Source organism: Strix uralensis, chromosome Z (assembly GCF_047716275.1).
Source record: "Strix uralensis isolate ZFMK-TIS-50842 chromosome Z, bStrUra1, whole genome shotgun sequence".
NCBI classification, from domain to species: Eukaryota; Metazoa; Chordata; class Aves; order Strigiformes; family Strigidae; genus Strix; species Strix uralensis.
This window is the reverse complement of record NC_134012.1, coordinates 27,869,795-27,888,799: the sequence shown is the minus strand read 5'-3', so window position 1 is coordinate 27,888,799 and position 19,005 is coordinate 27,869,795. Positions and strand designations below refer to the sequence as shown.

The following is a 19,005-nucleotide window of genomic DNA, read 5'->3' as shown; positions in this document are numbered from 1 at the left end:
GTAATAGTGATAGCAATGAACAGAGCAAAATAGCTACGACATACAGCAGTTTGAAGCACGATGTACAAAACCACGAGTGCACCGCGCTCCGCGCCAGGAAAAATGTGACCTGCCAGGATGTGACGTCGGCATGGTATCTGAATAACCCGGCTAGAGCTCCCCCCCACTGCTGGGGAAACTTAACCCTATCCTGGTTAAACCAGGACACCCATACAGCATGTGAAACTATGTCATAAGCCAAACTAATTATGAATTTAGGATTTATTCCAAATTGGATAACGTTCCTTTTCAACTACCACTTTCATCCCCACCTCCCATACATCTTTGCAGCACCTAATGGTATTAAAATTGTGTTTTATTAAATGTAAAATGCAAATTCAGCATTAACTCAATCTTGTGATGCAGATCATCAGTGGAGGAATCTCACTGCTCCACAACCTGTAAGGAGAATTTTTACCAGATACAACGAGTAGTTAATTTGTCTTAATATTTAGGAAGGTACAATTATGTGTTATAAAGCACTAGAACAAATTCTTGCATGAAATAGTGAAGAAGGGGAAAGATCTAATCTTAATTTTTTTAACCATCCAAAATAATAAAAATCGGTGTTGTCTTCTGACTCCTACCTTTCTTTGTAGTGATCAGTCACAAAGTGACTCCAGTACTAAGGATTTTTGGATGAACATGCAAGCTATAACTGTCTACCTCAAGAAATTATCAGAGCAGAATCCATCTGCATCCTATTACAATGTGGATGTTTTAAAGTATCAGGTAAACCCTTTTTTCCCTTTGGAATTTGTTAAGGAACTCTGGCAGATTTTATATCTACACAGAAATTGAAAGAATTGTTCTTTGCCTGCTAGCATGCAGATGAACTGTCATCCCTCATCTAGACCAATTCTGGGTATGCCACTGTTTACAATGCATAGGCTGTGCCCAGACTTAGTGCATTCCTGCTATGCTTCATCTCATTCCCTTGGATTCATGACCTGTTTCAGCTTGCTCACACGTCACTCCAATTCATGTGTGCAAGCTTCAAACACTGCTTCTTTAGGTATTTGTTAGCAGAGTCAAATTTTCCGTGTATTTAGGGGCTTGGGGGTTTGTTTGAATTTGTACTGTCTTTGATTTTGTAATTGCGTAAGTTTTGATGCTGTAGCTGACAAATTGTAATATATGAGAACTATATGGAACTATATATGAACCTATATATCACACTATGATGGAACATCTCATCCTGGAAACCATTTACAGGCACATGAAGGACAAGAAGGTCATCAGGAATAGTTAGCATGGATATACCAAGAGAAAGTCATGCTTGGCCAACTTAATAAACTTCTGTGATGAAATAACTGCCCTGGTGGATGAGGGGAGAGCAGTGGATATTGTCTTAGACTTCAGGAAAGCTTTTGACACTGTCTCCCATAGCATCCTCATAGAGAAGCTGGTGATGTACAGGCTGGATGAGCAGACACAGAAATGGACTGAAAACTGGCTGAACGGGCAGGCCCAGAGGGTAATGGTCAGTGGCATGAAGTCTAGTTGAAGGCCCTTAACTAGCAGTATACCCCAGGGGTCAATACTGAGTTTACAGTCCTGTTTAAAGTCCTGTAAACAGTTCATTAATAATCTGAATGGTGGAGCAGAGTGTACCCTCAGCAAGTTTGCTGATGACATTGAACTGGGAGGACCCTCTGGATATACTGAACCTCAACTGGCTGGAGGAACAGGTTGACAGGAACCTCATGAAGTTCAAAAAGAAGTGCACCTGGGGAGGAACAACCCCATGCACCAATATACTCCGAGAGCCACCCAGCTGTAAATCAGCTTGGCAGAAAAGGACCTGAGGGACACATCAAACATGAGCCAACAATGTGCCCTTGCTGCAAAGGCCACAAGCGTTCTCCTGGGCTGCATTAGGCAAAGTATTGCTAGTAGGTCAAGGGAGGTGATCTTTCCCCTATATGCAGCACTGGTGAGGTCACACCTGGAGTACTGGGTTGTCCATTGCAAGAGAGACATGGACATACTGAAGAGAGTCCAGTAAAGGGCCACAAAGATGATGAAGGGTCTGGAGCATCTCTCCTGTGAGGAAAGGCTGGGAGAGCTGAGACTGTTCAGCCTGGAGAAGGGAAGGCTCAGGGTGGGATCTTAACAATGCATACAAATACCTGAAGGGAGGGTGTAAAGAGGACAGAGCCAGGCTCTTCTCAGTGGTGCCCAGTGACAGGACCAGAGGCAATGGGCACAAACTGAAACACAGGAGGTTCCCCCTGAACATCAGGAAACACTTTTTTCCTATGAGGGGGACCAAGCAGTGGTGGAACAGCTTGCCCAGAGAGGTAGTGGGGTCTCCATCCTTGGAGATATCCAAAAGCCATATGGACATGGTCCTGGGCAGCTGGCCCAAGGTGGCCCTGCTTGAGCAGGGGAGTTGGACCAGATTACCTCCAGAGATCCCTTCCAACCTCAACTATTCTGAATCTGTGAGAAGGTGTTCTGCCTGTCAATAAAAAAATCTTCATGAAAATTCAAGACAGACAGACTCACCTCAGAGAGAAAACAGGCATTTGCTAGGCCTGCACTGAAATGGTTGAACATCTGAGACAATTGTCTATATCAAAAAACAAAACAACCTGTCAGTCCAGCTATTGATACCATTGTAGATTCCACATACTCCCAATATAGTTTAAAATCTTGGCATACTGAATCTATAAAAAGCATGTTAGGCACACAGAATTCCTGAGAAAGATGGAAGAAAACACTTCTGTGGATTGCAGAAATGAGTACTGTGGAAGAATGGTATCTATTTAAGATCTTTACTGTCAGGGAAAAATGTGGCATTGGCAGGCAAAAGCCCTGGCAGATAGAAAAGGTTCTGGGCTGCCAAAGAAAGGCAAGAGGGGGCACCAGGACATAGAGGTTCCTCAAGTAGACTAGGAAGGTGGTAGAAACACAGCAGGGCAGTAGCACAGTCTCAGCTACAGAAGCAGCATTCAGCCCTCCTGCAGCAGGAAAGTAATGTTTTGAATGGGTGAGAACTGTTTTGCTGACTGCCTGTCCCATAATGACAGGTATTACCCTCTGCTGCTGGCTGCTTGGGCAGCTGAACTAGTATGGCACATAACTGCTAAGGATGAAGTCATTTTGCTGCAAGCATTCTTTGTGTGTGAGGCAGAACACAAGACTAAAACAAAACTATTTTGACTTATAAAAGCCAGAGTAGGAAGGAGCCTCATGAGCCAGAGGGAGTTTAAACCTTTTCTTTAATTATTTTAATTTAAAATTAAAAGAACGGGAATTACTTTAGGCTGCAGCAGTCTTAAGAATTCTGTGATTAAGGACTCAGAGGTCAATTGTTCTCTTCATATTTTGTCAGGATTTAAGAGTTATATTCGTTACCATCATTCCCTAATTCTGCTCAAAAAGGAAGTATTTTAATTAAGCTGATTTCAATGGTTTGTTCTTATACAGGTATCTTCAAATGGCATCCAGTCCACTCCCTTGAATCTTGCAACTTACTGGAAATGTAATGCTAGCACTACTGATGTGAGAGTGGATTATAAGTACAATCCAGAGTCTATGAATGTGCCTAGTATGCTATCTAATGTCCAGGTTGTGGTACCAGTAGATGGAGGAGTAACAAACATGCAATCACTTCCACCTGCAAAATGGTAATATGAATACTTTTATTATTTCAGATTTACTTCAGTGTATTCATTAGTGTCATAGCCTGAAAATTTTCACTGAAAGAAACAATTAATGGTTTTGGTCTTGATAAAATGAGTAGTATCGGATGTTTACAATATTTTCTGGTCCAAAACAGATAATGTGTAGCCAATTCACATAAACTAAAATGAGACAATATGCACCTATTCCAACTGTGTAATAATACAAGCCTTTATGAAATTTCTAATGTTTGCTTTCTTTTGGCCAATAGACTGATAGACATTTTTAATACAGTAATTTGAACCCAGAATATCTTAATGGCTAAAAAATACTGTGTGTGTGTATAAATATATCCATATATATGGAATATATAGAGTAGAAGAAATGCAGTTCTTGGAAAAGATTTCTTGATTGTTTTAGCTTAAGTATTAGCTTCTAATTGAAATGGTTTTAAAACAAACCTCAGTAACTGAGGAGCGAGCTCTTCATAAGCCAGGTAGCATTGTCTCTCAATTCAAGTGTCATGCAGATTATTATCTGACTAGCAGCTACCTGCCACCACCTTCTAAACCTGCATTTACAGTAACATTGAAAGTGAGACACAGATCTCAGTTAATTATGCTTCTACAAGTTTGTGAAAACAAGCAGAGAGTAGTGAGACTGGGCAGAGTAGTACATCCCTGGAGCAAAAGGTGAGCAGAATTCAACCACTGTGCATGTGGTTTGGCAGCATGCAGGTACTCGCCCAGCTGTAATGTAATTCCTGGACTGTTTATTTCCAAGAGGGTCTTTTTAACATGAAGAGGGAAAATAATACCAAGTTGAAGGAAGTTTGGCTTTGTTAACCTTGTTACTTACAGATCAGTTTACCTTAGAAAGCAAGGTTCAGAAGAAAAATAAACTTGATGCATTTATGAGATAAGTTCTGATGTTTCTGGAGGCAATACATTTAAACGTGTTAATTGGACAAAGTAGTAATACAGCATCATTTTAAGTGGAAAAAATCCTAGCAAGACTGAATCTTTCTTGACTTGGTATTTCAAGGGAGCAATACTTTTAACCAAATCACCTTATTCTGAGCAAGAACAAGTTCATTATCCTGCCCGAACAACATGACTAGACTGTCTGGTGAATCCAGTGTCCCTGCCCAGGCTTCTTCCACAAACCCCTCTGTAATGCAGCCTGAGTGAGAGTAGAAACACCCACCCAGAACACCTAGTGTTATCTAGGAAGACTCAAATCATAGTGACAGTTTCGTTACAGATTCATCAGATTAAGGGACTTGAACCCAGATTCTCTTTCACCTAGGCAACTACCCAAGGCCATTTGAGCCTGTAACGCTGACCAAAAAAAAAAAATACAGTCATGTCCCAGAAAGCTCTAGTTGTGCTACCTGTGTGGTCTAGTGGATGGCGGGGGGGGCAGCTGTTTCTTTAAAAAATAAATGTTTTATAAGTTGACCTCCTGCAAGTAACTGCTACCATCTGTGCTACCTGTGTGAGCATTTCACTCCTGATACACCATGCCGAAACCCATTCAAACCCATCAGCACTTCATGCTGCTCTGAGGTTTAAATTGTTGATTTTCCTTTGATGGAACTGCTGCAAAGTGCTCCAAGAATTAAAATGCCCTGTCAGCTTAGAGACTCTGGTGCTTGGTGCCCCTTTCTGCCCCTTTACGATGTCAGAAGTTAGCTTAAACCCTGTGTCACGCCAACTAGTTTTACTAGAATGGAAATGGAATAAAATTCACCCAGCTAGGAGTCTCACATAGGGGAGAACAATCAACACTGCTTCCCCTCATACCATCATCACGAAGCACAAAGACATAGCTTTCAAACTGCTTCCAGGGCGTTGGCCTGTCCTTGCTCTTTTGAGACTACAGAGGGCTTTCAGTTGTGGAGCCATAGCCAGGCATAGGACAGTGTTAACTGTATGAAAAGGGGGTGTGTACTTCTGAGTTCTGCTGCTCTGGGGCAATGCAGACACACCCTTCTCTTTTCCTGTTTGTTTTGTATAGTTTTCCAGAAACTTACCTTAAAGTGATCAAGTATTTTTATAAACTTCCATTTAAAGATGTCTGTAACATAGTAGTGTAAATCTAAGGAAATAATGTGCTAAAACTGATGCTTGTAACTAATCTACCATTCTCTTACAGGAATGCAGACCAGATGAAAGCATATTGGAAAATATCTAGCATTTCAGAGAAGTCTGAGAATGGAGGCAAGTTGACCTCTTTTGTTTTCTTGTACAGAAAAACTGTAACAGCAAAAAGGCAATTATTTTAGCCTCTACACCCTCATGCCTGTTTACATCTCTTCTCATGCTGTATCCTGTTTACCAGTTCACCTCCTTCTCAATTAATTTCCTCCCGAGAGATTCCATTACAGTGAGATGTCAAAATATAAATTTATTAATTAGCTGTGAAAGCAAAAATAGAGCCCTGAAAGCAGTTAGTAGCTCTAAAATAATGATTAGACCAGGTAGGAAATTATTACATCAATGCTATTTGGAAATGACCAGTTACTCAAAGGAAAATATGTTTAATATATGTGTATTTTCACACACTGACAATTGAAATAAAGTAGAAAGAGGTAAGTGGAAGAACTGGGGGAAAGGAGAAGGAAAAAAAAAAAAAAAGATCCAAAAGTCCTGTGCTGAGATAGACTCAACCATAAATGATTCTTGACCAACATTTTGCGGGTCTTTGTTTTTACCATATACAACTCCAGGGGAAAAAAAAGAATCTATACACATCTGCTTGGAGTGGTAATTTGTATAGCATTTTGTAAGGTACCACTAGTGGTGCTCTGCCGCCTTTCCCTGAGGTCCAGTTGATGTCACAGCCCTTGCAGGTGCAATGTTTTTCTGAAGCAGAAAAACAGGAGCCAAAGGGAGGCATCTCATCCTCAAAGCCTCTGTGGAGAAATGAATTCATGGTGTAAAGGAAGGGCCTTTTAGCCCTTGTTAATAATTTAGTGAAGGGCATTAAGAAAGCACAGATTTGCTTGTAAATATGACTAGAAACCACAAGCCTGGAAAGGGAAGACCTCTTCTATTCCTGCAAGGACTGCAAAGTTGTGGTCATCATTCAAACAAAATTAGAGAGAATTTTACCTGACAGAGATTGTTGCTGTAGTCTGGTGTACTTTGTCCTTCACTGACCTCACAGTTCTTTGCCATCTGTCTTTCATTATAATTACATAGGGATAGCCCTCTTTTTTTTTTTTTTCCTTTTCCAAACTGCAGAGCTTCTTTTAAAAGTCGTACTAAAACACAAATGCAGCCAGATGAAGAGCAGCATAAAAAACATACACCTGCAGAGCAGCATAAAATATGCTGCCAGTGATGCATATTGCGTCTTGTGTGTGTTCAGTAGAACTGCACATATCCCACTGCTTCTGCTATATTCCCTTCTCTTCCCACCATCTTTCTTCCTCTTTTCTTCGAGTATAAACACACAGAACTCACAATTCAATGTTTAAGAGTAAGTAATATTATGCTGGTCTTACAGAAACAAAGGCAGAAGTTGCACAAGCACTGTTAATACTAGGACAAATGTCTTGAAGTCTTTTTATTCTGGTGTACAGGGTGGTAAACAGGTTTGGGTTTTTTTATGGTCCAACACATTATATAAGCTGTCAATTGCAGACAGATAAAACACAGAACAAACTTTCAAAGCACTTAAATATTTGAGTTTCCATACTTATAGTGGAAAGAAGTTCCAATTTACCCAAACTATGACACACGTACTGAAGAAATTAAATTGACCTTAAGCCAAATTTATCAAGAACAAGCTGTTGCATAAAACAATTTCATTCATTAATTCCTGCTTTTATCCCAGTAACGTTTCAGTTGCTAAATTTCCTTGTCATTTAGCAGTTCCTTTTGACTAGGAATAGCAAGTTGTTTTAAAGAAGTAAAAAATACTTGACTTTAATTATTTCATTATTAATTATTTAAATGTCATTTTCCCCAGCACTGACTATAGAAATGTACTTAAAGTAATTTTGAACTATTACTGCTTTATAATAGCATCAAAATGATGACACTTCACTACTGTCTCTGAAAAATCAACTGAAATTTGTGGGAAAAGTATTTAATCAGTCCTCGTCTTTATTAGAAAAAAAAATAATTTCTTTCCTCTGAGTACATTACTGCATAGCTGCGTTTCTTTCAATGAATTTATGTACATTCATCCAGACAGATTGTGACAACATTTAAATATTCTGATGGACTTTCAAATTTGCTAATGAAAAGTACTACATACAAGATAAGTGGTATTAAGTATTTACAGACCAGCAAGCATAAATAATTATTATAGGGACTGATCAGATATTTCAAGTAATAAGTGATTACCAGGCTGTCTGATACACATATTCTGTATAATCTGCAGCAATGTGTATTGTTTAAATCATTCACTAGTCATTGTCTTAAACAGTATTGGAAAAACAGACTTGTAGGCTCATCTCTTTGAAAATTTATGTAGAACTGCTGCTAGAAATAGATCTCAAAAGGTCACCATCTTCACTTCTTACTACTAAAATTTTTGGGAGATCATCTTGTTCTTGCAAATCAACCAGCTTTTCAGTTTTGTTATTTTTATAGGTTCTGGATCCCTCAGGGCAAAATTTGAACTTTCAGAAGGACCCAGTAAACCAGCAACGCTTGCAGTGCAATTCATTAGTGAAGGAAGCACTCTTTCAGGAGTAGATGTGGAACTTGTAGGCACTGGCTATCGGCTTTCCCTCCTTAAGAAGAGATTTGCCACTGGTAAGACACTGACATGCTTGTATATTCAAATTAATATTATATATTCTATAGTGTTAAATTATAAAATATGAAACTGTTAGATAAGTGATGCATAAATAGTTACTTTGAATTAAAACATGGCTGAAAACTGTTTCACAGGTTTTTGGTTTTCCATAGTTACTCAGACTGTTCCCAGGAAAATAGTGACAAAATCTGTTTTATTTACTGACTGCAGAAAATCTACCTTTATTTTTCAGGACGGTATATGGCAGACTGCTGATGTACCCGTGAAAGCCATTGGATCAAAGGAGTGTAAGAAGCTCACTCTGCCCTCTCTACTTTTTAAACACTATATTAACATGCATTAATTTTTTCAAAATGTTGACCGACTTTGAGGCTGAACTACAGAACAGAAAATGCACTTTTAAAAGTCATTTTGCAAACTTTTAATTACTTTATAATAGCACTGAAGTTAACTTCAACACTGTCTGTAAATGATCAACTGCAATATTTGGGAAAAATTGTTGAAATTTTAGTAAATTTATATAGATGAAGTTAAAATACTAGTCCATAGTTGTGATGAAAGTATGGAATTGTATGTTATACTGTAAACATTAAGCCTAAAAATGTAGGAGAGCAATTAAGAAATATTTGCGCTTTCCATAAGTAATATTCATTTTTCAGATTCTTTAATTGCCACTTTTTAAAGAAAGCAGAGGCAAAGTCTCGTGTAGTTCGTCTATACACTCATGCCACAAAACCAGCTGAGTTAGAGATGTATAAAAGAAATGTATCTTGATGCCCGTGTATCATATATTATTAACATGTAAGTTGGGTTATATAGGGGTTTTTTCCTAAGTGCAATGTGTTACAAAATTGCAAAAGACAGCAGAGATTTACTTCTGCAGTTAGTAAATTTGATGGGCGTTTTGATTGCTTTAATTAATGCTGTAGATTTAATTTATTTTTATATGAATTGCATAACATTTGTGCCTTTAAAAAAAGCCTGTGCCTATCCAATTTTTTATTCACATGCCTCACTTCCTTTTTCAAAGTTTGGCTCTTCATCAAGAAAGCACAGTGTTTGTATAATACACACAACTTTATAAAAATTCCTTTGACTGGGATTTATTTAGAAGGCAGATTTGCAAAAACTGGAGATTGTTTTAAAAGAGGTTTAAAATACTGGATTACTTCCTCATGGGGTAATTGCAATAAATGCAGTTGTAGTAAAGGGAGATGCATCATGCAGGACTTTGAAACACTGATACAGTAACTTTGAAGTCACCAAGGATGAGATTCCTGAAAAATCACCGAAGATGGTAAAAGCGAACAGCATTTCCCTTCACTGTGACTGCAAGTCTTAGGACTTTGAGTGGTTTTGGGGTTGTGTGATGTGAATGTAAACATAGTACTTTGGAAGGAATAGCGTTATAGAAGGGTATTTTATGGCAGCAGGATGACAAGTTCTGCCCTTTCTATTAGTTTAAATTTTTTCTATAGCCACCAATTTCAATATTTGTATTGTCATCTAATCTGCTTGCCACAGCCTAAGCACAGGGAAGTGACACATTAGTAACATTATTTAAAGTAAGTCACTAATTTAGAAAATCTTCTATGTCTTTGTATTGTCAAGTATTTTTTCAGTGCTGAAATTAAAAGTATTGGGGCAAAATAATTCAATAAACTGCACGTGGAAATTTCATGTGACCATTTTGAATACCAGTATCTATTTCAAATTCTCTATTATACAATAAAACGTGCTTGAACTAATTCATGCAAAACCAGTAACAACTTGGACTGCTGAAGCTTTACAAGAAATTAAGCTTTGTAGAGGCTGCATAAATTCTAATGTATATCACACACTTTTGCAGATGAGAGTTCCATTGTTAGCACTAAGCACATACTGTACTGTAGATTTGATTGGAAGAGTATATTTGGCTCTTAATTTGCTAATCTTATTGAATGGTAAATTTCTAACTCATAAAATGGTACAGTCTTTTTACTGGAATCTTAATTGTAATCTGCTTTGCAGTCAAATTGTGTTTAACATGACAATATTTTTTAGTAAAAACTCAAAACTCTATTGCTATTCTTAATCAAGTATTACTTTCATTTCTAAGTTAAATGAAGTAGTTATGTTTCAGCACTTTTAAACTAGCCTTCATTCAGGTGATTATACATACATTTGCATTGGGTGCAGGTTACAATTTTGAAGCCATACAAGTTTATATAGACTTTTTGTAAAGAAATTCAAAAACAATGTAAAAAGTACATGTAGCTATCTGATTAAAAAAACACGTATATAGCAAGCTGGTTCTTGCTTGTGCATACAGCAATATCCGTTGTAGCTGCCTCCTAAGAAAATTGATTTGTAAACACAACTCTAAAGGATCTGAATTTTTATGAATTGTTACTACAACAGACTGTAAATTAGAGCATACAAGTTTATCTTACAAAAATTGTAAATATGATTTTTCATAAAATGTAAATTTAAAAAAAATTTGCACCCATAATAAACATGTAATATATAATTTAAATACTGATTTATAATGCCTGTACTTTTGCAGTTAGTCTCATAGAGCTTCTAAGCAATAAGATAATAGAAGAAAACTATGCCTGTATTGAACATTTTAGAAGTGCTAATTGATTTTTAAGTGATACGGGGTAGGTAGTATATGAACTCTTCTATATATGTAAAAAAGATCACAGAGAAGGTAGGTGGAAAGATGACTTCTGCAAAGAGTTGTATCTTTACTAAACTGGAATGCCTGAGATGTCTACAATGACTTATGCCTTTACTAAATTGATATGCTTAATTAATAACTTAGATTAGGTAAAACTCCAGATACGTTTATCAGAAAAATCTCCACCTTGTAGACATGAACTGCTCTCTGTAAATAGCGCTATCAAATGCTGTACATTCCCTAACTTCCTTAATAAGCTTATATTTTGTTGAATGCACAGGAAAAAAAAAAAATCAGCAGCAAGATTAAAGTAATTCTGATTTATGTTCCACTAGTCCAGAAAAGTAGATGATTAAAGTACTACTTCAGCAGCCTGAGAATAGTCCTTCTAACTTGCAAGCACAGAAACAAAAGTTGAAACTGAACAAATGCATTTGAATCTGTTTCTTTCCTACTAATACCACAGCCTGTGTAAGTTTAGTAATGACTTATTAAACTGACTTTCTCAGCTGGCTGGATATCACTGCAATAAGTACCATTCGTGTCATGCTGGAAAGCAGTAGTCCAAGGGCTTGATTCTTCTGCTGGAAAGCCGGAGTGAAGAATTCAAGTGCCCAACAGTCACACAGAATGGTCCATCTAGCCCAGTAGTTTAACATTGGCCAAAGAACAGACTATGGCATGGAGAGCCCACAAGCCATTTCCTTTCTAGTCCCTCAGCATCCACAGTTACTGGTTAAGGATGTAAAAGGGCACAGTGCCGCTCAGTTCTTCTAGTATTCACTGAACTTAAAGTGTCCGAGATCACTGCTCTGGCAGCTCTGTTAACATTTGACTTTTGTTACTGTAAGCCACGGCCCAGGTACTACTCACAACTACTATAAACTGGATTTATACTGCTCAAGCAAGTTTGTGATTATCTAAGTACATGATCAGGTAGTTTTTCAGGCATAACTGACTACCTCTACCACTGCCAAATAATATTTCTGTTGGGTATTTGAAGGAGCTAAGGTATTTGATTATCAACTGGAACAGCATGGGAGTTACAAGTGTGGTGGATTTTGCTATCTAACTAGAAAGGAAGGTCTTGCATCATGCCAAAAAGGATTACGCTTCAAGTCTTGTGTGTTTGAGAAGCTTAAGATAGGCATCTTAATATCTGTGTACCTTTTGTTTTCTTGAAATTGCTAGATAATTGGTTTCCATTTCAGTTATCATGAAAGGGCAACTTTAGAGCATGCAAGAAAAAACTTGGGAATTCCTCCAAGGACAGAGTAAGCTAAAAACAGTTCAGGGTACTAAAGCAGCAAGTAACATATTTACTGTGTGGTGCACTAGATTGGACTGATTACCAGGCCTCTTAATTGAAAACAATGTTTATCTTCAACTCTGCATATTATTACACTACTGAGTATTCCTTCTCAACTCAGTTTGACCTCAGTGTTTACTGACATGTTGATTTTTAAGTTCTCCCATAGTTATTTCAGTAACAAATAGAAAGCATACAGCCTTTAAAGAATAAAATAATTTTTAAAACACAAGAGGCCTCTTCTGGATTACTTATTAAATATTTAATACTCAAATTCTGCTTTTTCTGTAGGTGCTTTTGCTTCCTTTGGAATCCATTCTTTCTGTTTTTAAATCTGGGATGGCTATTTTGATTATAACCTAAAGTATGATTTTGTTTGCCATTATCCCAGCTGTATTTCTTTTAAAAAGCCTTGTTCTGTAACTTAGATTTTTTTTAATTATTAAAACTCAGCTGTTTCTAAGAAACAGGTTAATAATCACAAGCCATAAATCATGCCAACTTCACCACTCTGATTACAATTCAACTCTTCCTCCTAGCATCACCCATCTGCCTTCTTGAAGTTCTTATTTCCTAAGTCATGCTTTCTGCTCCAGAAATTTAGCAGTGGTAATGTGTTCAGTGATGAGTCAATTCTTTCTTCATCGCAGTTAAATGAAGCAGCCCATTTTTACAACAATTGCTGATTCTCCCCTCCAGATGTCCCCTCCTGCTTTGTAATTAGATAAACTCCTTATATAATATGCACAGTCTTCCCTTCCACTTTCCACTACTGTCATTGGTAGGTTTTATGAACACTCATCACTAATACAGAAATCTTAAAGCTGTCCCAGTGTTAATACTGATGAGACATTGCACCCAGGCAAGATGCACCAGTACAACTTGGGAAGGAAAAAAACCCAAAACACAACAACCCGAGCCCAAAAACTGTTATTTACCTTTCACTTGTGTTGCACACTGCTTCTCTGGAGTCTTACAGAACTGTGAATTTTGGCAGCGAACCAAAGTTCAAACAAACACAACTTTCAGCCCCTGACTAAGCACCTGACCTCATTCTTGAACACAAGTTTAACCTCCACATGTCAGAATCTATCTGTATGCAAGTCCCTTCTCGCTTCTGAGCATTCCTAGGTGGACCAACACACACTAACTATTTGGGTATGTGAGCACAGGAGGAATGTCACAGTCTGTGATCTGCCATCTCTGTAGCTGACATCTCTCCAAAGTCTCAGCAGTCTATTCCCATGGCCAAATGCTGCTGCAGCTTTTCTCCTGCTGAAATCACATTTCCATGTTCTGAGTCACTTGATAACAAACAGTAGGCTGGATGTCCACTTCTAGAGAGAAGACAGAATAAATACAGTTTTATTTAAGGTATAAAATGCAGAAGATTGCTTGATCTAAGAATTGCATCTTGTACATCTCGGACAAGAAACTTGGCCTCAAATGAACCACTGTTACTCTGGCATAACTTCTCTAGGTAATATAGAACAAACACTATACTCACAGGAGACAGCACAAGGAAATTACATGGAAAAACAAATGTGGGCTCCAGCCTTCTCTTTAGTTTAAGGGGAAGAATATGTATTTGACACAACTTTCCAATAAAGGAGTTGAAAACTTAAAAAAAAGTCAAGGGCCATTACAGCTATTCTCGGCATTTTGCAAGATATTTGAGGAGACCCTCAACCTTCTCAAAACTGAAGTTTTATCTTTAATACTGTGGGAGAGCATGCAGGATGCCTTCCCTTGCAAGAAGTGCTGCTCTGTCCACATAGCTATGAGCTAGAATGTGGCATTACTGCACTCCATGCTGACCGAGCATGGGCAGCACAGTTCACTTCAATGCATCTGCCTTCGCTTCCAGGCAACAAGTTTCCTAGAAGGAGAAGTGGAGAACCTGTACCCCCATTTCCCTGAGCTATGACCTTTCCAGATTGCTCAAAGTGGCAGCACTTTTGCCAGCTGATCCCCAAGAGACACCACAAAAATACACATTAGAATTTAGAGGGTTTTGGCAAATAGCATCTTCTAGCCTTTCCTCCAAGGGATTATCCAGCTTGAAACAGTCCTAAAATAACGTGGTTTTGATCAAAAAGGTTAAAACCATAATTCATGTTTCAGGAAGCAGTTCGTCCCCTGTGTAGACAGCAACAGTGCAGTGTCCTGCTTTTCATACTACCTATGGTTAGGAAAAGCCAACAATTGTCACAAGTTGGAAACAAGCTTTCAAAAAATGTTGCATCTTCCTTAAAGTGGTAACTGTTATCTCAGCACCAATTTATAAGCAAAAATTGTGCTGAGTTTTGCCCTTAAAGAGTCATTCCCAGCCCAGGAGAACACAGACCCAGCTATACCTCCTATTCAGACTACATGTTCTCTATTTCAACTACTAACAACAGTCTACAAGCTGTTGTTTTAGCATCTGGAGCAGATCTTAAGACCTTGCTGCTATGTCCAGCACCACCAGCAGCCTGCTATGCCCTCCACAGAAGTTGTAAAGCATTCACAACATACTGTGGCATATACAACACAGTTTGAACACCAGACAGATTTTCACATCACCCTGTAAAAGTTAACTGGTAACATTTGGAATCTCCTGACGCTGTATTTGAAGCCCCGTGATCTCTTCTCTGTTTTTTTTCTGGAATTAAGAAAACAATAGGCTATTTTTAAGAACCTGGTTAGTGTTCATAGTGAACAACAATATTTGCAACCACTCATCTGTCCAGTCCAAAGATGGGTTATCCAACTGCATTAAAATTCTTCTCAAGTCTCTTCTGAACACTTTCTTTTAGTTAAAGGATTTTCTATTCTCTTAAGACTTTTTAAAGCATTCTGTACTTGCCTCTGTATCTCCACCATAAATGTTTAGCAAAGCCTTCTTCACCTCTCTCCCAGCAAGGTAGGTTTTTTCTATGGTTATTGCTGCCACTAGATATATTTAAAGACACACATGAATTGTATGTTTACAGTAGGTACACAACCAGATCTAACCAGATGTTTGCAAATACTGATTCAAATGAATGTTTGGTCACATCAGGTACATTTTTCAGTGTTCTCCCCAGACTTCACTGGCTCTACAGAGAATACTCAGCATGTTGTACATATTCCACTGTCATCTCTGTAACCCAACTAAGGTAACTAGCAATCAGGACAAGGCAAGGAATATGTTAAATACCATGTGAGAGTACTTCTGTAGTGAATAAACTGGTGCCATCCTTCCAGAATAAAGCACACTGCACCGAGATTCAAGAGACCTCCTTGCTGTAGTCGATGTACTTTTAAATCAGAAACACACAGGGCTGCCCGTGAGGACTGTATTGGAACTTCTTACAGTCTGCTCAGACCTTGACTTAGAGAGATACTGTTAGCATTGGAGTGATCTGCTGTCAGCCATATCTAATCTTGGAGACTCCCTTTGGCCTGTCACTTTCCTGAGTTAAGAAATTCTGTAATTTCTGTACAGCAGCTGCTTTCCTCTAGGAGGGTCCTAAACTGCAGAAGCTCCCATGCTTGCTGGCTGTGAGCTGATTATGGGCAATTCATTTGTAGTGCCCCAAACTGAGCTCAAAACTGGAGGTTGGAGCATAGAGGTTGTGGAAAGAAATAAACATAAATGAAGCACTATCTGATGCAGTCGACAGACAAAGAATCATAAATTATACCTCATCTTAAGCTGCCTGGCTTGACTTCACAACCAAATATTAGTGACAATCAAGTCAGCATTACTTGATTGAATTTGTTGTTTATAATCTGATTCAAATAGTATGGGCAGGTGGTACTTCAGAAGGTCAACTTTTAGATTTTTCTAGATGCTCATAAAGAAATAAGCCCATGATTGAGATGCCTACAATAATTAAAACCAACCAAACTGGCTTAGGCTACAGTTTCATGATGAGCCTGTGGGGCAGTTCAATATTGCCAAAGGACGTAGGCCATGCTCTCCATCTTCACCCACCACACCTTGTACCAGCTCTGGCATGCATCATATCTGTTTATAAGTCAACTTTACTCACCAACAAGATACACATCGAACGCAGGGGGGGAAGAAGAAAATATTTATGCTAAGTTAAGCCACCTGAACTACTAGCTTGCAGCATGGTCTGGCAAACACCGGGCACAGGAATTCCCAACCTAAGAGCAGGGAATGGGTAAGGAATGAGATCTTCCCCTTTCGGCAGCAACACATCATTGGGCTGGCTCAGATGTTCACTAAACCACAGCCAGAGGGGAACTAAAAGCAGCCAGCTCGAATGACATAATGAAAGACTTCTCTTAATAATGGCTATAAAGCCTGAAGTCATAAACTGCAAGAGATTGATCAGAAAAGCAAATAAACACCGGGGGTAGGAAAGCCCATGCGGATAGTTTAACTGAGGGTGACAGGAAGGAGTTTGTTCTGAAAAACAACAAAAATGTTTTAACTTCCACTGTGTCATCGGACCCATACTAGCTGGAAATGCCAGAATCAGTAAGAACACAAAACAGGGAGAAAGAACATTGCTTGATAAATACTTTGCCACATTTCTTACAGGATATCTAGATTATGTAGTCACATGGTGAAAATACTTTGCAATCCAACAGTATCTAAAGAGAGATTTTAACACATCATCTACTAAAGCTAAATATTTTTAAACCAGCAGATCAGATAAACAACATCCAAGAATTTAGTAAGTTGAATAAGCCATACTATGGACCATTAATTTTTATTTCCTTAAAATAATATGCTTAATTTAAAATGCTTTAAAAAAATTCCTTAAAATAATATGCTTAAAAACTTAAAATGCTGGAAAGTATTAGAAGATTAGAAGAAAGCTAACACTGCACCATTACAAAAAAAAAAAAAAAAAAAAAAAAGGTGGCAATCCAAATAACTGTAATATAGAACTTGGTAACAAAATTAAAATAGTTAAGATAATTAGTTATGGATGTGCTGAATAGAGGTCTTAAAATAATTTAGGATTAGGTTGAAAATCTGGATCAAAGGAAAAAAAGATTTATGTAAGATACCTGATTTAGCAGTACACAACATTTTGGTTTATAACTAGAGCAATGCAAGAACATGACAGATTAAAAATGAGTCTCAAGACATAACAGGGAATCAACTTGAAGCGCATTTCTGGTGGATTCCTGCAGACTTCATAATATTTAATATTTTTCCAGTTATCTGATATTAAAAAACCTGAAGTTTTGTAGATGACAGAAGACTGGAAGAGAAAAAAAATAAGCTACGTCTCAAGTATAAACAGTTTTTACCACTTAATCATCACACAAAATGGCAGGAAGATACTTGAGGATCAAATAAACAAGGGCAAAATACAACATAGGAGAACAAACTTTGAGATTGCACAGAAATTAATTCTCATCATTAATAATGACAAAATAATTATATAAAGCAAGAAAAACATTACCAAAGAAATAATCTTAGGCAAGGTTCCTCCAAAAAACCCCAACTACTGCATTTATAATCATATCTGAAAGTACTAGTCATAATTAAGCTAACACTCCTTGTTTCTTTTTAATTTTTAAACAAGATGCACTAAAATGTAAAATGCAGAAGTAAAGACTTTAAAAATATTATTCCATTTAATTTACTTTAAAGCCATCATGAAGAGTATTAAAAGAAAAAAACATGGGACTTGCAAAATGACTGGAACAGGACACCAAAGATTTGCGTCTATTTTAATGTACTACCAAAGTCTAAGGAGTGACTTCATCACAGCTGATATGAGCATAGGTATAAAAACAGCATTCCATGTGTGGCAACAGCACTGTAAGGGAAAGGTGAACCGAACTTGTATATGACTAACAGGGCTTATGCTAGATTCTTTAGCTACTTGATTTTAAACAAAGACTGTGTGACTTCTTAAGGCATGTACTCTAATTTAAGGAGGAGGAGGTTATACAGAAATGTTCCATGGCCTGCACTTTACAGGCTGTAATAGAAAACTGAAGTGCTTTATAAGCTGTAAGTTTGAACAATTCCTGAGAACCACCTCAAATGCAATTCCAATAAACAATCCTTCCTGGTCTGTAACTTCTTTGTTGAAGGGTCAGTAAAATAATACCTGTAGGGTTTTTTCCTTTTTTTTTTTCCTTTTTCACTTGTGGACCCATCAAAATGCAGTTCATCCTTATTTTGAAACTGAAGACACATATCCTTTAAATATTACCACAAAAAGAGAACTTGTAACCTGACATAAACACCATCCTAAGTTTGGATCAATCACCTACACAACAGAAACACCTTACGCTCTACACATGTGTCTGCTTTAGATAAAATTAATCAAGAAGAAATGTTGACGAGAAGGCCACAGTATGTCAAAATAGCGTTACTAAGGGACAGTAAACAGTATTTACAGAATTCTTACCTTTCCTTCAGCTCTATATACCTCTAATCAAGGGCATCATTTTCTTACCTTTCCTTCAGCTCTATATACCCCTAATCAAGGGCATCATTAAACCTTCTCAGGGATATGGTCTACATGAAAGTGTGCCCAGTGTGATGAAGCCCTCATTTGATGTGTGGCCTGGTAATATCAGCAGGCAAACTGAGCTTTATACAGCTCATTTTATTTATCCACAA

General features: G+C 37.7%; 1 protein-coding gene across 11 annotated transcripts in view; it reads left to right on the top strand.

The window, feature by feature from the left end:
• Positions 1-10,960, top strand: part of FCHO2 (FCH and mu domain containing endocytic adaptor 2) — a 99,022-nt gene extending 88,062 nt beyond the window's left edge. For all 11 annotated transcript variants that reach the window (XM_074857103.1, XM_074857102.1, XM_074857105.1 and 8 more), the window contains 5 exons: positions 639-771; positions 3,475-3,674; positions 5,827-5,891; positions 8,277-8,441; positions 8,678-10,960. In XM_074857103.1, coding sequence (XP_074713204.1) covers positions 639-771; positions 3,475-3,674; positions 5,827-5,891; positions 8,277-8,441; positions 8,678-8,700 — 586 coding nt within the window. In that variant the 3' untranslated portion in view covers positions 8,701-10,960. The remainder of the gene's footprint in view (positions 1-638; positions 772-3,474; positions 3,675-5,826; positions 5,892-8,276; positions 8,442-8,677) is intronic.
• The last annotated feature ends 8,045 nt before the right edge of the window (positions 10,961-19,005 follow it).